The sequence below is a fragment of the Chiloscyllium plagiosum genome, unplaced genomic scaffold (assembly GCF_037043375.1).
Source record: "Chiloscyllium plagiosum isolate Xiang-an unplaced genomic scaffold, Cpla_swu_hap1 HiC_scaffold_6, whole genome shotgun sequence".
Taxonomy (NCBI): domain Eukaryota; kingdom Metazoa; phylum Chordata; class Chondrichthyes; order Orectolobiformes; family Hemiscylliidae; genus Chiloscyllium; species Chiloscyllium plagiosum.
Genome location: NW_028270144.1, coordinates 15,641,413 through 15,660,760, shown reverse-complemented (window position 1 = coordinate 15,660,760; position 19,348 = coordinate 15,641,413). Strand labels below are relative to the sequence as shown.

The 19,348-nt window shown below is 40.2% G+C and overlaps 1 protein-coding gene across 4 annotated transcripts in view; it reads left to right on the top strand.

The window, feature by feature from the left end:
* LOC122550467 (rho guanine nucleotide exchange factor 7-like) overlaps nt 1-19,348 on the top strand; it is a 137,417-nt gene that overhangs the window by 77,172 nt on the left and 40,897 nt on the right. For all 4 annotated transcript variants that reach the window (XM_087987899.1, XM_043691228.2, XM_043691224.2 and 1 more), the window contains exons 7-13: nt 7,931-8,025; nt 8,965-9,060; nt 10,798-10,920; nt 12,584-12,722; nt 15,604-15,663; nt 16,260-16,403; nt 16,905-16,991. In XM_087987899.1, coding sequence (XP_087844025.1) covers nt 7,931-8,025; nt 8,965-9,060; nt 10,798-10,920; nt 12,584-12,722; nt 15,604-15,663; nt 16,260-16,403; nt 16,905-16,991 — 744 coding nt within the window. The remainder of the gene's footprint in view (nt 1-7,930; nt 8,026-8,964; nt 9,061-10,797; nt 10,921-12,583; nt 12,723-15,603; nt 15,664-16,259; nt 16,404-16,904; nt 16,992-19,348) is intronic.

Below are 19,348 nucleotides of genomic sequence, written 5' to 3'. Positions count from 1 at the left end.
GAAATAGAAAAATTCCCAAAACACTGTTTTAAAACAGAATTGGGAAATTCACCCCAGTTTTGTGACCAATATTTATCCATCAATCAAAGTCCTTGAATCAGATTATTTAACACTTTGTGGGTTATTTTGTGCATGCTGTGTTGAAACAGTGAAAAGTAATGCATTGGCTGGAAGTTGTTTTGGGATATACTGAGATCAAGAATGATTCTGTGTAAATGCAATTCTTAATTTTCTTTCAAATAAGCCAGCGACCTGATTGTCTGCAAGGTTTATTCCGTCAGCTGATGTGCTTTCAAGTATGTGGTTGTGGCCTGGGTTTGATGGGTCTATGCAGGAGCAGGTGCTGTTTCTCAGCACAGCCTAACTAGTGGAGCTGCAAGGCATTAGGCAACTGGCCCAGTACAACATGCAGGAGCCAAGGAACCGCAGTAAAAGCCAGTGTCAACCCATGCCAAATCAGCTGCCGCAGATTTCACTCATTCCGTTGCAAATAAATACTGGCCTCAAGAGACAGCCAGCTTTTTCTAATGAACTTAATTTCCAACTGTCTCATTGAGCTGCAGTGCATGCTGAGGAGGGGTCAGTAATGAAGAATTGTACCAAGCTCAGTTAGTTGAGACCAGTGTTCATTTAGGTAGGGCTCAAAGGCTGTACTTGCCATTTTCTAGATAGCAACCGAGTGAGAGTTAAGGAGAGTCGTTGAGGACCTGATGAGTCAATCTGACTGCACAATGAGCAGTTAAAGTGGACAGAGCTAATGTATTGATTCTTTCAAATGTGAATGCGATTTTATATTTCAATGAAGGGTAAGTTTTTGAAACAGGCTTCTTGTGAATAGAAACGGTAAGAATTAATTAATTCTAATACAAATAATCTGTCAGATTGTGTCACCTGTATTTTGGGACATAGTCTATGAGTAATTTGAGACATGACATACTGAGTGCAGCCTGTTTGAGAGGAACAGGTGACTTTGGACCATCCCAAAGCTCTCCTTGATGGTGGTGGTGGTAGGGTGGGCGGGGTCCTCACCTAAACTGTAGAATTGTTGGAGATTTAGTCTGTGTTTCACCCACTTATCCATTATTATTGTAGCATACAACTGTCAGGATAGTGTGAGGTGGAGTTAATGAACTCCAGTCTTATGTCGTTCAGTATCTGTAACATGGTTTGTGAGCAACCCACTGCTGGAAAGGTGATTGAGAAAGATAGGGTGGGATCCCACTGCAGCAAGAATGCATGAGGAACAGATGAAGGTGGGGAGCAGGGGTGAGGGAGATAGCCCTGGTGTTGTGTATGATCAAATACCTCACAACTCTTCATGCCAAGGCTTATGCATGAATAGTTGTGTTTGATGATGTGGAATTAGTAGAGTGGTTTCCACTCCATGGATCCAAAATAATAAACAGGAAATATTGGAAATACTCAGGAGTTTTGGCAACAGCTGCAGAGTGAGAGGCAGGGTTACTGTTACAGGTCTGTGACTGCCAAGAGAACCATGATTAAAACAAAACCAGAGGGGGATGTAAGATCTGCTGTGTGTTCTCTGTGGCAGGCTTTATACTGGTACCCAGGGTGGATTTATACTTAACGTGTTTTGTAACTCATAAAGACCCAGTTGGGCCTTTATGTGTGCTGGATCTATATTTGCTGTTTCTAAGAGGGGATACAGTTTTATTTTGAAGTTTGCCTTTATATCTGTAAACACTCACTTCTCTTCTGCACTTTTCCCATAGCTTTAGCTTCCTTTTAAGGAAGAAACCTCCTCGTATTTCCTGTGTTCCTGTTTTACGTTTCCTCTGTACTCCCTCTTGAAATATATCACCTCAACTTTAACCTGACAGCCACTTGTCTGAGCTATTAATTTGTTCACTGAGTCCTAGACACCGCCACTTCTTTTCCCAGCTGGTCATGCATTTTCTCTTTGTGTCATCTGGAATTGTTAATCCGTCTCTCCTGAGATCCAGGTTCATGTTAGTTTTTATATTGCTGGCAGATCTGCTGATACTGGTCACAATTTGACTGCCTTGTCGTTCAGCTGCTTTTCCGCAAAGGTTCGTTTTGACCTGATGTCTTTATTTATAATGCCAAAGGTTGCAGCTGCTTTTTTATGTAGCTTTATTAATTTGTGCTATCATCTTTAAAGGTGTCTGGAATGCTAACTCTTTAGCTTTTCTGCGACCTTACGCTTTCTAAACTTTTATGATTTGTTGGGGGCAGTATGATGAACGTTCAACAGATTTATCCCTAGAATGAAAGATTGCCTTTTTATGAGACATGGACTAAATTGGATCTAAATTCTCTGGGGTTTGGAATAATGAAAGGCTTCTGGAGATGGGCAGTCAGGAAGGGCATGGGAAAAGTAAAGGATGAAAGGAATGACCAGATGGCAGAAAAAGGGCCCACAGAAAGGGAAAAAAAAATCAGTCAACATTGGGCAAGCAATATTTACCAGCTGTAGTGTGCACCGTCAATCATGAAGCTCCCTCTATGGCCACAACAAGCAATGTTCAATCCAGAAGCAATACACGTGCACACATTGCAAGCTGTTGATTCCTGAGATAGGTAGCAAAGCATGTGCATTGGATGCAGTACAGTGAAGGCTCACCAGTTTGATCCTTAGCATAAGGAGGTTTCCTTGTGGTGAGAAGCTGAGTAAATTGTACCCATCACCTCCGGGATTTAGAAAGGTGAGAGGTGATCTCACTGAAACACAGAAGGTTCTCGAAGGACCTGAGGGTGTTTCTCCTGGCAGAGGAACTTACAATTATCCCAGGATAATGAGGAGAAATGTCTTCCTCAAAGGGTTATGAATTCCTTTTAATTGCAGATTTTTGTTTTATTGAATTTAAATTCCATCATCTGCTGTTGCAGGTTTCGAACCCAGGTACCTAGATCTCTGGATCCAGCGATTATACCACTAGGCCATCACCACCCACGTAATCTTTGGAATTGTGTACCCCAGAAGGTCGTGGACTCTGTGTAGTTACCTATACCTAAGACTAAATAAGCTTACTTTTGGCATCTTGGAATCAAAGGAACATGGGGAATTAGTGTGAAAGTGGCATTGAAGCTAAGATCCACCATCTTCATACTGAATGAAGAAACAAGCTTGACAGGCACCTGGTCCATACTGGTTACAGTGAGCCACTCGTTTGTTGTTTACTAATAGGAAAAATATTTTTAAAATTCATCAGTTTTATAATATCTTTATCAGCAAAAACGCAGTAGGGTGGAAACTTTTTCTTTCGAAAATTGAAGTCACGAAGGGTGATCTGATTTGAGATTAAGAAAGGGTGTTAATCTGGTAAAAATGAAAATAAAAATTTCCACTAGTAGGTGAAACCAAATCCAGGCACTAAATATAAAATAGTCTCTATGAATCCAGTATAAGATTTGAAAGAAACCTATTTATCCAGGGAATGCAAAACTTACTATGACAGGGAATGGTTAAGTCAAACAATATTGATGGAATATTATAATTAATATTGGAGAATTTGGTTAAATGCGTTAGGGAGAAATAGATAGAAGGGTACGTGATAAGAAGAGTTGAAGTAGGGTAGGAGGAGGCATATGTGGTGCATAAAGCAGCATAGACTGAACAGCTAAATAGCCTGTTTGTGAACTGTAAGTGAAACCTCAGTCACTGGGTTAACATGGACAGTAACTGAATGTATGCTGACACTTTTTTTGGGGAGATATGAAGGGAGTGATTGAACTAATAGCATTAAAACTCAAAATTCATCTCCAATTTAATCCTTTGTAAAGGTTACTCAAGCTAATTAAGTACTTTTATTTAGTATATCACCAACGTATCATGGTCCAGATTGTCCACATATGTCTACCATTATGTTTAGCAGGAGTTTCACAGTCTGACTGGGGTCCCTGAGCTGCACCACTTTTACATTTTCAATGATGGGAGGGTTAGTCAATGTGAATTGTTTCCGGTAAGATAGTGCAGGATCAGTGCACTGCCAAACATGCCTCACTTTGAATCTTGGCACTCATTTTTTTTCAGCTTCACAAATGAAGATATTTCAATTACTGAGATCAGGATTGCAATTTGTAATGGTAGACAAAATGAATAAAAAGCAGCCTGTCCCATGATTGCAGTCTTTCTTGAACCGCATTAGTTTGAAATATTTGTGCCCAGGGAGACTTCACTTCTTGCATTTGAAGAGTTCACTATCTATTATTTCTTCAGCAATTCACATCATTCTGAATGACTGGGCTAAAGTTATGGAACAAGACTGTAGCAATTGTGAAGTGAACACTCGGGCTGTGATTCATTGCTTATACAGCAACTTTCATTGTTTTGTGTCGAATTTGGATGGATGGGTTTATCACATAGAGTAAAATTAAGATTCACACTCTGTCTGCATGAAGTGTTGCAGAGTTCCTGGATGTAAGGCAGTGCACTGAGACAAATATTTATCCCTCAAACAACAACTTTTAAAACAGACTATCTGTTTTGCAATTTTTTGTGGGGTTCTGCTGTGTGTAAATTAGCTGCAGCATTTACATTACTGTAATAGCTACTCTTCATATGTACCTCATTGGCTGTAAGGTTCTTTGCAATGTTCTGAGGTTGCAAAAAGTGCTATAGAAATGCATTTTGAGTTTTGGATTTCAGCATGTTCTCACAATGCTGCTTATTTCAGTGGCTCCTTTGGTTGAGACAGGATCTAGCAGTCAAGTATTCCTGGCCTGGTCTGTGCCCCATTGTCTTTGTGCCTTCAGCTGCAGGGTTCAGTATTTGAGGCAATGCAGCTAATCTAGCTGAATGAGAAGATGTGCCATGACTTGCAGGGTGCTGCAAACATTGAGGGCTTGGCAGGACTGAGACCCACTCCCTTTAGCCATTGAGTGTTAATGGTTCATCCCATTGTTCCGCTTGTGAATGCTTTTGTTTCAGGTTAAAAAGGAACATATTTCGACAATTAATTTTCTGAGTGTGATATGGAACATGTAGGACAGTTTATGTAGAATGAGGGGGGTAAGACTGTGGAAGTCAATCACTCTCTTCCCAAAGAAAGCATACATATGTCCTGATTACAGTCTGCCAGACTGGCTTGGAATCTGTTCTACTAGCAGTGATAGTAGAGGATGGTTGGTTAAAGCTGGAGGTTGGCTACAAAGATTCCTTTCAGACAGAAAATTGGAATTCGAATTACTTTGGAGAAAAATGGCTGAACCCAAGTGCGAAATGTCAAAGGCTCCCCAGCCATATTTTGTGAAGCAAAACAAGTTGTATTCTCCATGTTAAAGGTTCAACAATTGGTCACTTTAGAAGATTTGGAAATTCTGCTGAAGTTTATGCATGAAAACATTAAAAAGCAAGCTGGATTTTCTGTACAAGAACATTCAATGAAATTTAACAGTTTGTACACAAGATTGGAAAAGTTTACCTATAAGTTCCTAATTCAATATTTTTAAATTGTTGAATTGAGCTAAGGATTAATTTACACTATTAACTGGCATTAAAACACATGTTTGGAACAGTTGTCAGAAATATTCAAAAAGATTTCTGGGAGAAAATAGTTTCCAGAAAAGAAAGAAAAATTTCCTGTTTGAACACATAGCAATTAGATCTATATTATATAGTAACAAACAGTAAGTGCATAGATCACTGTTGGAATCTGCACAGGGAGATAGGGTGGTGAAGGAGGTATAGGGAATGCTTGCCTTCTTTAGCTGGAACATAGAATATAGCAGCTGGGAAGCTGTGTTACAACTTCATCAAATATTGCTTAGGCCACAGATGAAATACTGTGTGCAGTTCTAGTCATTCTCTATTGGAAGCATGTGATGACATTGGAAAGAATGCAAAGGAAATTCACCAGGATGTTGCCTGGGATGAAAAATGTCAATCATGAGGAGAGACTGGATAGGCTGCATTTGTTTCCCTTGGTCAGAGGTCACACAACACCAGGTTATAGTCCAACAGGTTTATTTGAAATCGTAAGCTTTCAGAGTGGTGGTGTCATGCGACCTGTGACTTTGTCCACCCCAGCCAATACTGGCACCTCCACATCATGTTTTCCTTGGAGCAGAGGAGGCTGAGGGGGGGGGATCTGATTGAGGTATGCAAAATAATGAGAGGCATAGACAGACATGTCTAAGATCAGAGGACATAAATTTAAGATAAGAAGTAAGTGTTTTAGCGGAGATCTGAGCAAAATCCTTTTCACTCACCCAGAGGGTGGTAGATATAAGGAATGTTCTGTCTGAGAGGATGTTTGAGGCAAGTACTTTCACAATATTTAAGAAGCACCTGGATAAGTATTTAAAATGCCAGGGCATGGACTATCGATCAAGGACGGATATATGGGATTCGTGTAGTTTGATATTTATTGGTTAACATAGACTGAAGTGCCTCTTTCTATGCTGTATGACTCTGTGACTCCAAGTCATTGTGCATGATATAATGGAGAAATGGATCAGGACTGGACAGCACGCACTTGCTAAATTCCTAACTGACAATGGGGGTGTGTAGTTGGTGTGAGGTGAAACTTGCTAATGATGAATCAGAAGATGAACACTATAGTAATGAACACAGCAGAGCAACGGTCTCTATATGTAGTTAACTTTGTGGAAGAAATCATGTAATAATAGATAGAAAGTTACATAAATGGACCGAATTGCCATCTTCTGCATCTTAGCTATTCTGATTCTGTCATAAAATCTTGGTGGACCATTGAAGTTGTTAACTAACCTCTGTTCTGTGTAGGCAGTCCCTGCAAATAATTCACTGCAAATGCATGAGAGCTGCAGACCATGTCAATTAGTTTAGGAAAATCCAAAAATTCTTATAGGTAATGAATGATCACCCATGGCTTGGGAAGGCATCACAATTAGCTCAATTTCTTTCTGTGCACCTGAGGCTGATGTTTCAGAGAGAGTTCGGTGAGCCTTATATTGTCGTATGAGGGCATTGGAAATAAATTTTAACTCAGAGACTTGGTACATTACAAAAGAGAAATGCCAGGTAAAGTCAAGGTAGTGATGGAAAGGCAGCAATTTGCAACATGGCAAGAGAATAGTTAGCCTGCATAACTTGACGTTAATTGACACTTCATATACATATAAAGAATCTGAACAAGTAGTAGAAAATAATGAGGCACCATGCACTCCTCATACCTACACTACAAGGAGCAGGTTACAGCAGACAAAAGACTGACTAAATATGGACACACTGATACTGAGAATGGAGTAAGACAATTTGTCCCAAACATTGGCATTAGAGTCACATATACACCAGAAGGAGCCAGTGAATGGGGAAATGTTGCCATAACAGGGACAACAGAGAAAAATGTACAGGATGAGGATCAGAAACTAAGATCAATGGATTGGCAAAATTAATTAAACATGTTGAGAGCAGAACATGCAATATCAATTCTGGAATTGACTGTGGTCCTAGGAAAAGATCACAGACTGGTGAAAGGAACTCGGATCATAGGAGTGGGGATGATATTATAGAAGTTGTCCAGAGGGAGATAGGAGGCAATGTGGAAGTTATAATATAACAAAAATCAAGTTCCATAGAGTTGGTCAGGGAATTGGAACTCCCTAATGATCAAGAAGTTTTACTGGCTGCTAACAAATTGAAATATAAATTGATAAGGAATGCCAAAGAGAAAGAGTTGGGAACCTGGAATGAGTTTGAGCTGCCATCTCACCATTGTGGTACAGTGACTGAGTCACTCTGACCCATCAATCCTGATTTTCCTGGCCCCAAACATGGAACTGATCTGCTGGGCCCATCCCATCGGACTCTTTAATTGAGAGTGCATCAGTGTGAGCTGTGGAAGGGCAACAGTTCCGGTTCACCATTCTGCCCTCCTTTATTCTCAGTATTTCGTCATGGCAACATTTTTTTTACTGCTTCTCAGTTTTTATTGCGTTTGTGTCCTGAAACTTTATTTTTCTGCAGGTGCTGCAGAATATTCTCGAAATAGAGTGCGATTATGCAGAGGAGCTAACGATACTTCTGTCAACCTTCTTGCGACCTCTGCAAGCCAGTGATAAGTGAGACCAATTTCTGTGACTTTTCTTTCAATGTTTTTTTATGCTAAATTTAAGCACATTGTTTTCTGTAAGATGCTCACTTGTATCATAACTATGTTTCCGTAGCATTTTTTACAGACAGTGTATCTGGGGCTTGGAAGTCTACAGGGGACAGAGTGTAGGCACAGGGTGTTGGCTGAGTAGAACTTGGTGCAACTTAGGATATTTGAGAGAAAGTGAGGGCTGCAGATGCTGGAGATCAGAGCTGAAAATGTGTTGCTGGAAAAGCACAGCAGGTCAGGCAGCATCATTCCTGAAGAAGGGCTTATGCCCGAAACGTCGATTCTCCTGTTCCTTGGATGCTGCCTGACCTGCTGCGCTTTTCCGGCAACACATTTTCAGCAACTTAGGATATGGACTGTAGAGTTTTGGATGAATGATAATTTAAATGTAAGGTTTGAAGCCAGCCAGAAGAGATGAGTATGGGGGTAACAAAAGCATAGTTTCAACAGATTAGCTAAATAGATTTGGAGAATGGTGATATTAAGAAGGTGGAGTAGACTGTCTTTGTGGAAAAGGTATATCTTTGTGATAAGGAATGGAGACGATGTCTTCAGTTTTCCCAGTGCAAGAAAAGTTGCAGTTCATCTGAGATTAATGTCTGACAAGCAAGGTAAAGCGAGAGAATTAGAGCAAAAACCCAGTAGGTTCATAAATATCCTTCAGGGTTAGAATCTTGACTCACTTACCCAGTCCAGGCCTATATGTGACTCCAGTACCATACCTGTGTTCACTCTGAAGATGTGTAGCGTTACAAACCAGTACTCGGGCTAGTTGAGGATAGGTATTAAATGGATACCTTGTCAGTGGCACCCACCTTATGAGAACAAATTGAACAAAATGCAGGCAGGATAATGTGTCGGATATGCTGATTTAAAATCAATTTTTTGTCTGCTGCAGGTTAAGTTCTACTGACATGGGATATTTGATGGGCAACCTGGAGGATATTTGCTCTTTCCAACAAAACCTTGTTCAGTCTTTAGAAGAATGCACCAAGTGAGTAATTCTGAAAGAACTATTGGAGGACTCTGATTGCTATTATTTCAATGTATATGAAATGCAGAAAAAACAGTTTCAGCAAGCATTTGCTTTTCTACCTCAAATTTGCATTTCCATAGCCTCACTCATGACCTCTAGATATCCAAAATGCTTCACAATGAATGAAGTACTTTTGAAATGTAATCACTGTTGCAGTCTGTTAAAACTGACACTGAGTGTAGCAAGTTTCCATAATCAGGAATGAAATTAACAGACAAATACTTTGATCTTGTAAGCAAAAAAGGCAAAGAGCTGCAGATGCTGGAAATCTGAAATAAAAAGAGAAATAGCTGGAGAACCTCAGCAGGTTTGGCAGCATCTGTGGTGAGAAAATAGAGTTAATGTTTCAGTCCAATGAGCCTTCGTCAGAACGGACCCAGTTCTGAAGAAGGGTCAACGGATCTGAAACATGTACTCTGTTTTCACACCACAGAAGTTGTCAGACGTGTGGAGTTTCTCCAGCTGTACATGTTTCTACTTTGCTCTTACACCGTTGTTTGAAGGATAAATATTGGCCAGGATAAAATGGAGAATCCCATTGTTTCTCCATGGAAAGTGCCATGACATCATTTATGTTAACCTGAGAGCAAAGAAGTGGCCTCCTTTTTGATGGGACACTAAACAGTAACTGTTATGAAAATTCAGCATTGTCTCAGCGCTTACCCTCCAACAGTGAGTGCTCGCTAAGTACTGACCTTCTACTGATTCAGTACTCACCCTCCAACAGTGGGTGCTCCCTAAGTACTGACCTTCTACTGATTCAATTCTGACCCTCCAATTGTGCATCACTGCCTCAGTTGTCACTCTATGACACAAAAACACTCTCATTGATAAGCCTCTGACACTGTGACACTCCCTCAATACTGACCCTCATTGAAGCATTCCCTCAGATACTGCAACACTCCCTCAGTACTGCCCCTCTGACAATACGGTACTCTCTCGGTCCTGTTCCTCTAACCAGGTGGTATTATTATGGTGCTGACCCTCAGACCGAGAGGCACTCTCTCGGTTCTGACCCTCTAACCAATTGACACTCTCTCCCATTGTGCAGCACTCTCTTGGCCCTGATCCTTCCTCTTTCCTCTGGTTGAGGTGTTCATTGTTGACATTGAAGTTTCTTTCTGAATAAATAATTGTGTTAAGTGAGGAAGCAGAATGTAACTTGCGTGTGAGGTTGATATGTGTTTAATTTAGTTTCCTAGGGATGGTACTGAGGACAATCATTGTGACGTGATCACAGTGCAACATGTAGGTTAGCAGCTGCCTCCAATTTGCACATCATCTGAACTTGCAAATCTATTAACTTTACTTCACTATTGCTGGATCCAAATCTTGGAGTCCTCTCTTATAACACTATGGATGTTCTTCCACATGGACTGCACCATTATCATCAAAAGCATAATAATAAATGCTGACACTGTTAGTAATGTCCATATTTAAAATTATTTTTATTTATTCATTTGTGGGGTGTGGTGCCGCTGGTTGGCCAGCATTTATTGACAATCCCTAGTTGCTCTCAAAGTAATCAAAGTCTCTTTGATGTCGGAATGATGATTTCCTCAAATTGGTTTGAAATGGTGACCTGTCGTGACTCCTGCAAATTTCAAACAATTGTTTGATAATCAAAAGTTTATTGGAAATACTTGTAAAATAATTGTATGCTTGCTCTTTGCCTCTGTTTCTTTGTGTGCACAGGTTACCGGAATCCCAGCAGAAGGTTGGAGGATGCTTTGGGAACTTAATGTCCCAAATGAAAAGCCTTTATCTCGCATACTGTGCCAATCACCCTTGGGCTGTCCATGTCCTCACGGAGTACAGGTATGTGACAAGTTCCAGTACCCAGGGTAATAGACACTGCATAGAACAGAGGCACAAAAATACACATAAGACTTGACAACATTGGGGATAACTGTTCCAATTTCACACTCCAATTATCCCAAAGTATAGCCGGTGGGTAATACATATGCCCTGTTGTGCCATGCATGTTGCTTATTGGGTGTGTGTGCCGTTACCACTGTCATGAGCAGAATGTGCTGATAATCAAGCCCCCTTGACTCCACGGGTTGCAACACTAGTATAAATGTTTTCATCCAATCACCAAAATTGCCAATAGTTTCCCTTTGTTACTGCTATCCCAAAACAAAGAAACTTTCACCAGATTACTTCAATTAATTTAAAATAACCTGGACATCGTAAAACAAAAAGGCAATCCTAAAAACAAGTGCCAAAGATTGTTTATCATATAAGCTACAATCCAGAATTGGAACTATATCCCCTTCAGATATACTCACACAACACAAGACAGCTGTAGAGACAAAAGACTGTATAGCGATGATATTTTATTGATGAATGGACCTCAAAACAAAGGATAACATTTGACAAATTATCATAGTCCATAGGGCGTCTTGTTGATAAAATCAAATTGTTGATAGTTGTGACCAGTGGACGATCTTAGAAATAAGTCTTCAGTTTGGATAGAAATCAAGCGAGATCCAAGTCTTTAGATAGAGGTCACAGCTTAGCTTCTCTGGCTTTACAAGGTAGTCAAAGTACTGGGGTGTAGAAATTTCTTTGGGTTCCCATCTACTTCACTGAAGAAAGGGAGGGAGACCTGCTGCCTTACTGCAGCTTTGGAGGTTTATTTTCCTTTTGATTCTCTCGGTTTGTGAGTCCAGAAAGAATTTCTAGGCAGTCATCAGCATTGAAGCTTCATAGTTTCTTCCAAAACCAGGCAATTATGCCCATCTTTTGTCTCCCTAAACAATTTGTTTGGCTATTTGCTGGAGTCAGTATGACTTCCTATAATCTGCAAATAGATCACAGCCTATGTTAAAGAGCTGAACAAATTTCCAAGAAATCACTCAGGGTTCCCTTCAAACCCTTTTAAATCTAGTAGATGTTCAAATAATTCAATATGTTTTCCTCATAATACATAAATATAGATATGTATTCCCAACTTAGCAGTGTTTATTTGCAGGACCCTGACCAGCAATGTTAGACTGGTGGATTTACCAAGACTGAAGTTGAGCACAGCACAAAACATTTGGCTTGAGTAATGAATTTAAACCTCCCTGAAGGGTGGATTTTATGGCCCCAGTCTCTGTTCAGTTCCTGTAGATTTTGAGTAATTGATGCTGTAATTGATTTATCCTCTGTCTTCACTGAGCAAAAGCATCTCATGTCCCCATAGTTCTTTTTGAAGATACTTCTTGTAATCTTTTTTAATGTGTATTGGCTGCTTCTCACATGGCCTCTTACTTTTGATTTCTCTACAAACAGAAGTTTTTTTTTGCCTTGCTTAATCCTTCTATTTTTCTAAATACGCTGAGTAAACAGGTCTCAATCCATAACACACACCTTAGCCTCAATAAATCTCCCTTTTTGATAGAACACAACACTGAGTCAGACAATTTACAGTTTCCATGTAATGGATCCAGTATTGTTCTTTTTTCGTCTCTTGACTATGTTTATGTTTCTTCAGTGAGGAGTTGGGAGAATTTATGGAAATGAAAGGAGCAACCAGCCCAGGGATTCTTATGCTAACTACCAGCCTCAGCAAACCATTTATGAGGCTGGACAAATACCCAACATTGCTTAAAGAGCTGGAGCGCCACATGGAGGTAAAGAATTTCCACCTGCTAGTAATGGATAGTTGAGAAAAAGTTCCCAGACAGTTTAAATTCCGCTGGTTTTATATTTTCCCAATTCTTTCAAATAATTGATATGAATATGTAGGTAATATGACTCATCATTGACTGGTCAAACACCTCATAACAAATGATATTTTTACCAGCAGTCCATAAAGACTGACCAGTTCATTGCGGGTTGTTACTTGTGGAAGTATAATTGAAAGTATAAAGAGATGTAAAGTAGAGGATGGGAGCAGAAATGTAATTTCATGAGTTTTTTTTATCAAATGAGTTATCTCTCTTGATGGAGAACATATAGGGATAAGTGTTGTAATTTAGTGATCACACAAAGCTTTGTTAACAAGGTTCTATGTCCTGAATTCAGGTACAGAATTTGACCAACATGTCTGGCTCACCTCAATACTCATTTACATCCATTAGTTGTATTTTCAGTCAACATGCTCAGACATGCTATACCACAACCTGCACGCAAGTGAGACTTGAACCCGGCATTCTGGTACCACTGTGCCTCATGACTCAAATATAATAGGTTGATGATTCTTGTAGTTCATTGATAAATGTATTACTTAATTGACAATCTACTTAATTAGCGATCATACATCATGGACAAATTTATTACTATGTTAACAATTCTCTTGGTTGCCAATTAATTTACTGGTCATTCAAATAGACACTTGAGCAGTCTATTGGATCACTGACCAATCTGTTGATAGAATGGGTAAATGGCTTTAATCATAAATGTGGAATTGCTTGAGAAGTTTATTGGACAGTGCAAAGATGTTTTTGCTTTCAGCTTCAGTTTCTATCACTCATTAATTTAGTTATGTCATTGGCTTCAATAACAATAAAGCTCCTGGTATCTGGCAAGTGTTGTCATAGGAACAGGTTGAAATGTGGCTGATGTATTTGGGTATGAAGGAGGCTTCTGTTTTAACATCCTGGGGCAGTGAACACATTTGATACATATACTTCACATTCTTTATGTTCAATGCAATACAGAGGTCATTTGCCCATTGTATCAGATCTGGTGCTAATGTCAATTGGAAATGATTACTATAATCACATCTCGCTGTTGTTTTCTGTATCCTGACATATAATCTTGCTTCTCAAATACTTATCCAACATCACCATATCTTTTTGGTTTCATAGAATCCCTACTGTGTGGAACCAGGCCATTTGGCCCATCATATCCACACCGACCCTCCAAACAGCATCCCGCCCAGACTCTTGCCCTACTCTATACCTGTAACCCTGCATTTCCCATGCATTAGCCTGCACATCCCTAGACAGTATAGGCAATTTACCATGGCCAATCCACCTAACCTGCACATCTTTGGAATGTGGGAGGAAACCGGAAGACCAGAATAAACCCACACTGACATTGGGAGGCTGTGTTGGTTCCACATAGACAGTCGCCCAATGCTGGAATTGAACCCAGGTCTCTAGCGCTGTGAGGCACCAGTGCTAACCAGAGAGCCACAGTGCCGTGCCATCCCCATCTATATGATACAAAAATTACTTTCATTTTGGTGATGTTGATGATGTTAAATGTTTGGGGAAGAAATAAAACAACTTGTCAATGAAATGGAACCTACTTGCCGAATATTTTCTATTGTTCTGCAACATGTCAGTATAAACTGCCCTTCTTCCCACTAGTTGAGTTGTTAAATGCTTATTTTGTTGTGGAGAGATCAGCAAAATGAAACCGTCAGATAGATAGTCATGGGACAGATTAGTCTCACCTTTCAGTTCTGTTCAATATTTTTCTGGCAATGGTACTGAAGATGTATGCTGCAGAACTTGCTGCAGCCCTAGCCAAGCTGTTCCAGAACAGCTGCAATACCACTGTGTTGTTTTGAACCATAACCAGCACAAAGGAAGATGGTTGTAGTGATTAGAGGCCAGTCATCTCAGCTCCAGATCATCGCTGCAGGAGTTCCTTCATAAGGTCAGAAGTAGGATGTTCGTTAATGATTGCACAATGTTCAGAACCATTTATGATTCCTCAGACACCAAAGCAGTTCATGTCCAAATGCAGCCAGACCTGAATAATATCCACATTTGGGTTGATAGGGGGCAAGTAACATTCGCCCCACACAGGGACCACCTTCAACAGGAGTGAATCTAATCATTGCTCCTTGACTGTTCAATGGAATTATCAGCATGAATCTGACACTATCAATATCCTGAGGTTGGTTATTGAACAGAAACTGAACCAGATTAGCCATATAAATACAGTGGCTTCAGAAGCTAAGAATCCTTTCCTCTTGACTCTCCAAAGTCTGTCCACCATCTACAAGATACAAGTTAGGAGTGTGAAGGAATGCACCTTTCTTGCCTCAATGAATGCAGATCTAACAACTTTGAAGAAGCTTGAGATTATCCAGAACAAGGCAGCCCAGTTGACATCCACAAACAAACATTCACTCATTCCATCACCGATGCACTGTAGTAGCAGTGTGTATAATTGCAAGATGCACTAAACAACTTATCAGGGCTCCTTAAATAGCACCTTCCAAAATTATGACCACTTGCATCTAGAGAGACAAGGACAGCAGATCGATAGGAACATTACCACCTGCAAGTTCCCCTCCAAGCCACACTATCCTGACTGGGAAATGCATCTTTGTTCCTTGAGTGTCATTGGGTCAAGATTCTGGAGGTCTCTTCCTGATGACATTGTGGATCTACCTACAGCAAATGGACTGATGCAGTTCTCCACCACCTTCTCAAGAGCATCCAGCGATGAGCAATAAAAGCTGGTCTTACCAGTGATTTTTGCATCCCACGAATGGGTTTTTCAATTTCTAGATGACTCATGCGTCCACTTATGTTTTCTTTTTACCTTTAGGAATATCACCCAGACTGGCCTGACATTCAGAGGTCCATGAATGCTTTCAAAAATCTCTCAGTAAGTTAATGTAAACTCCTGCTTTTTCATTCAGATGGAATTATGTTGAGGGATTCCATAACTGTCTATGGTGATGCCATCAGTTCAATGGCTGTACTTTCAGAATATGTCTGCCTCAAACCTACACAGATTGCTTTGTGCGCCAATGTGAAATGCTGCCATTTGTTCCTGTTTTTGAAGTGAATTGAGAGATCTCAAAACTTCCGCAGTTGACAACAGAAATCCCCAGCTGCTCGATATTGTTTGTGCTGAATTATTAAAATTAATGAAGCCTGAACCAATCAGTTAAATGCAGCCTTTCACATCTTGTGTTGACAGTTATTAAGATAAAATACAATCTTTAACACTCCTGGCAGATACCAATGCTTGCTGAGAAGCTGGGAGTGCATCCAAGCTTCTATTGCGACAAATCCATTAGTACCAGTGAAAGGATGGCCCTGGGCTCCTCACTGCAGACCTAGGGTCATTGTGCAGACTGGTTTTGGGAATCATTCTATAATTTCCAGTAGCAAATTGTAAACCGGGTAGAATTTTCTTTTCAAATTTTTCGAATGTGCTCAGCGCACAGTTATGTGCTGATTATTTTCTTTTTGTAGTCGCAATGTCAGGAAGTGCGGAAGAAGAAGGAGCTGGAACTACAGATCTTGACGGAAACAGTCCATGGTTGGGAAGGGGAAGATATTAAGTCTCTGGGGAATGTTATCTACATGTCACAGGTCACAGTGCAGTGTGGAAATGAGGTAATTTTCCTTCTGTTCTGTCCAGTACTTTCAAGCATGCAGATCTTTGAAATTTCTTTACATTATTTGAATGATATTTACAGGACCAGTCTCCTGTAGTCAACTAAACTGAGCCAAGCCAAGGATTGGTCCTGACACTGATTCCCCCTTGCTATTGGATCCTGGCCTTCTCCTCCAAGCTGTACCATCCTGCCCATCTTGTATAGGGCCCATAAATCCCATGGCAGCTACTGCCAATACTGCACCAGTACATCTTGCCATTCTCCAGATTCATCCCCTTGGCTCTGGCAGGAACTTGTCTGAAACCTTCAAAACAGATGTTCATTGCCTCTGTTCTTCAGGGATTTCAGCAAGTGTTAGGGTGTTTGACTGGGAAGGCCCTGTGTGTAAGTTAGCCCTGCAGCAATGCTTCACCCTGTAAGTCCCAGTTTTCTATTCTGCAGTTGCAGTCAATAACCTGTTGGAGTGTATTAATTTTCAAATGATATTTTTCCTTTTTAGGAGAAGTGTGAGAGGTATTTCCTTTTGTTCCCTCATGTCCTGCTCATGCTCTCTGCCAGTCCCAGGATGAGTGCTTTTATTTATCAGGTGAGAAAGAAACTTATTCATTTCTTGAGAGTCATACATTAGAAATTGCAATGACGTCAGTGTTCAAATATTTCATACGATTGTATGGAATTATTTTCTAGGGATTCAAGTGGAAGCGATATCGCATAACAACATTACCACCTTGCTTTTATCTTCACTGCTCTGTGCAAATAAAGATTTCTTGTCATAATAAAGCTACTAACAACCTGTTGAAACACCATTTCTATCTCTGAAGAAATGGCTAGATTTGTATCTTGATATCTGGTTCTCCAATCTATCATTCTAGCGTGAGAAGTGAGTGTCTGACTTCGTTGAAGTTTTAACATCTTTAGGCAGAGAGTAGTGAGAATGTGGAGCTTACTACCGAGAGTGATTGAGATGAATAGGATAGTTACAGGTAAGTGGAGGCTGGCTATACGTGAAGATGAATTAAATAGAAGGATATGTTGATAGAATGTGATGGAGTTGGGGTGGGGGGTGGGGGAGAGGAGCCTCATGTGGACAAAAAACAATGGCAGGGATCAGTTCATTTGAATGGTCTGTTTCAGTGCTGCTGTGGAAATAAAAGTTGGCAGTCCAATTCCCTTTATTTCAGCCTGTATTCCTGACTTTAAGGATCTCGCTGACCATTATGTATCTCTCTCTGTTTCTCTTTTCTCCTTAACTGGTATTATGGCTCATTCCTCAGTTTAGATCTTGCCGCTTGATGACATTCCTTCCTGATTTCTCTCAAGGCTCTCGTGTAACCCTCCAGTTTATTGTCACTCTATGCCATGGCATCAATAATTAATTGGATGGTAATATTATTCTGAGGTCTGTGCCATTTATATAAATGGGTAACAAAGAAATCTCGGCACCAACTCCTTGGTAGCGACTGCCAGTATCCCACCAATCCAATTCACATATTATTATCCACTCTCTGCTGTTGGTCCCTTTGTATTTAAATATTTGTTAGCAATGATACTTTATCAATTGCCTTATAAAATCTGTTTGCCTGATTACACCTCAGGAAATGTTCCAAGGTACACATTTTTTTAATGTTGTTGTAGCTATTACAGATGAATATTGAGGATCCCATCTTGAGACAATGGCAGAGTAGTGATGCCACCGGACTAATAATTCAAAGGCAAGACTGATGAGTTGAGAACAGTGGATGGAATTTAAATTCAGTTACTAACTCTAAAATGTAAAGCTAGTTTCAGTAATAGTGGGCTTAGCAACTATTGCCAATTGTCCATAAAGTGTGGCGCTGGAAAAGGCACAGCACGTTGGACGGCATCTGAGGAGCAAGAGAGTCGATGTTTCGGGCGTGACCCTTCACCAGTCCTGAGAAAAAGATAAAGGAGAAAGTAGATTTAGAATACCTTGATTTCCAAAAGGCATTTGATAAGGTATCAATTAAGATGTTAATAGACAAGATGAGGCCTCACTGAGCAAGTTGGGATGATATTTTAGCATGGAGAAGGATTGGTTGACTGTAAGTAAACTAAATGGGGACATGAAATGGATGCTTTCAAGTTGTCAGGCTGTTGAATAGTGGAAAGCTGTAAGGCTTTGGGACCCAGCAATTTACAATCTATGTTAATTTGGATGAAGAGAGTAAAGCATCTAAGGTTTCTAATAACTGAGTAGTAAGGTAAATTATGGGAGGACACAGAGGAAGTAACGATAAATAGTCACGTTAAGTGAGTTGGCAATAAGATAGTAAATGGAATATAATGGGGGCATTGTGAAATTTTTCTCTTTTGTTCTAAGAATAGGGAAACAATACATTTTTTGAATGTTGTAAAGGCTTTGAATGTTCATGTTCAAAGAGACTTATGTGTGCTTGTATGTGGAATGTAGAAAGCCAGTATCCAGATGCAGCAAGCAGTTGGCAAGGCAATTCACATATTGGTATTTATTGCAAAAGGATTGGAGTATAGATATAAAGAAGTCTTGCTACAATTGTGCAGGCTTTTAATGAGACCACATCTGAAGTAGTATATGTGAAATAACTCTACAGAGGCTGGTAGCCCGTCACCAAGTCACCCTTTATTTACAGGTGTATGGTACTTAACACTGGCCCGGCTTCCTCAGAGCCAGCATACAGAGTGAACAGGACCTCCAACATTCCTGTTTCTGTCTGTCAACTCGGACTCCTGATTGGACCAGCCCCAGTCAGGAAACTCAATCTATGAGGTGCACCTGGCTGACCTTATTACAATCATTACAGTGTGCAGTTTGGATCTCAAAATTTCTGAAATGATACGCTTGCATGGAGGTGGTTGGTCGAGATTCACTAAACTGATCACTGGGAGAGTAGTACCGTGTTAAAGGTCTGAGGAACATTGAACCTATATTTTCTGGGGTTGAGA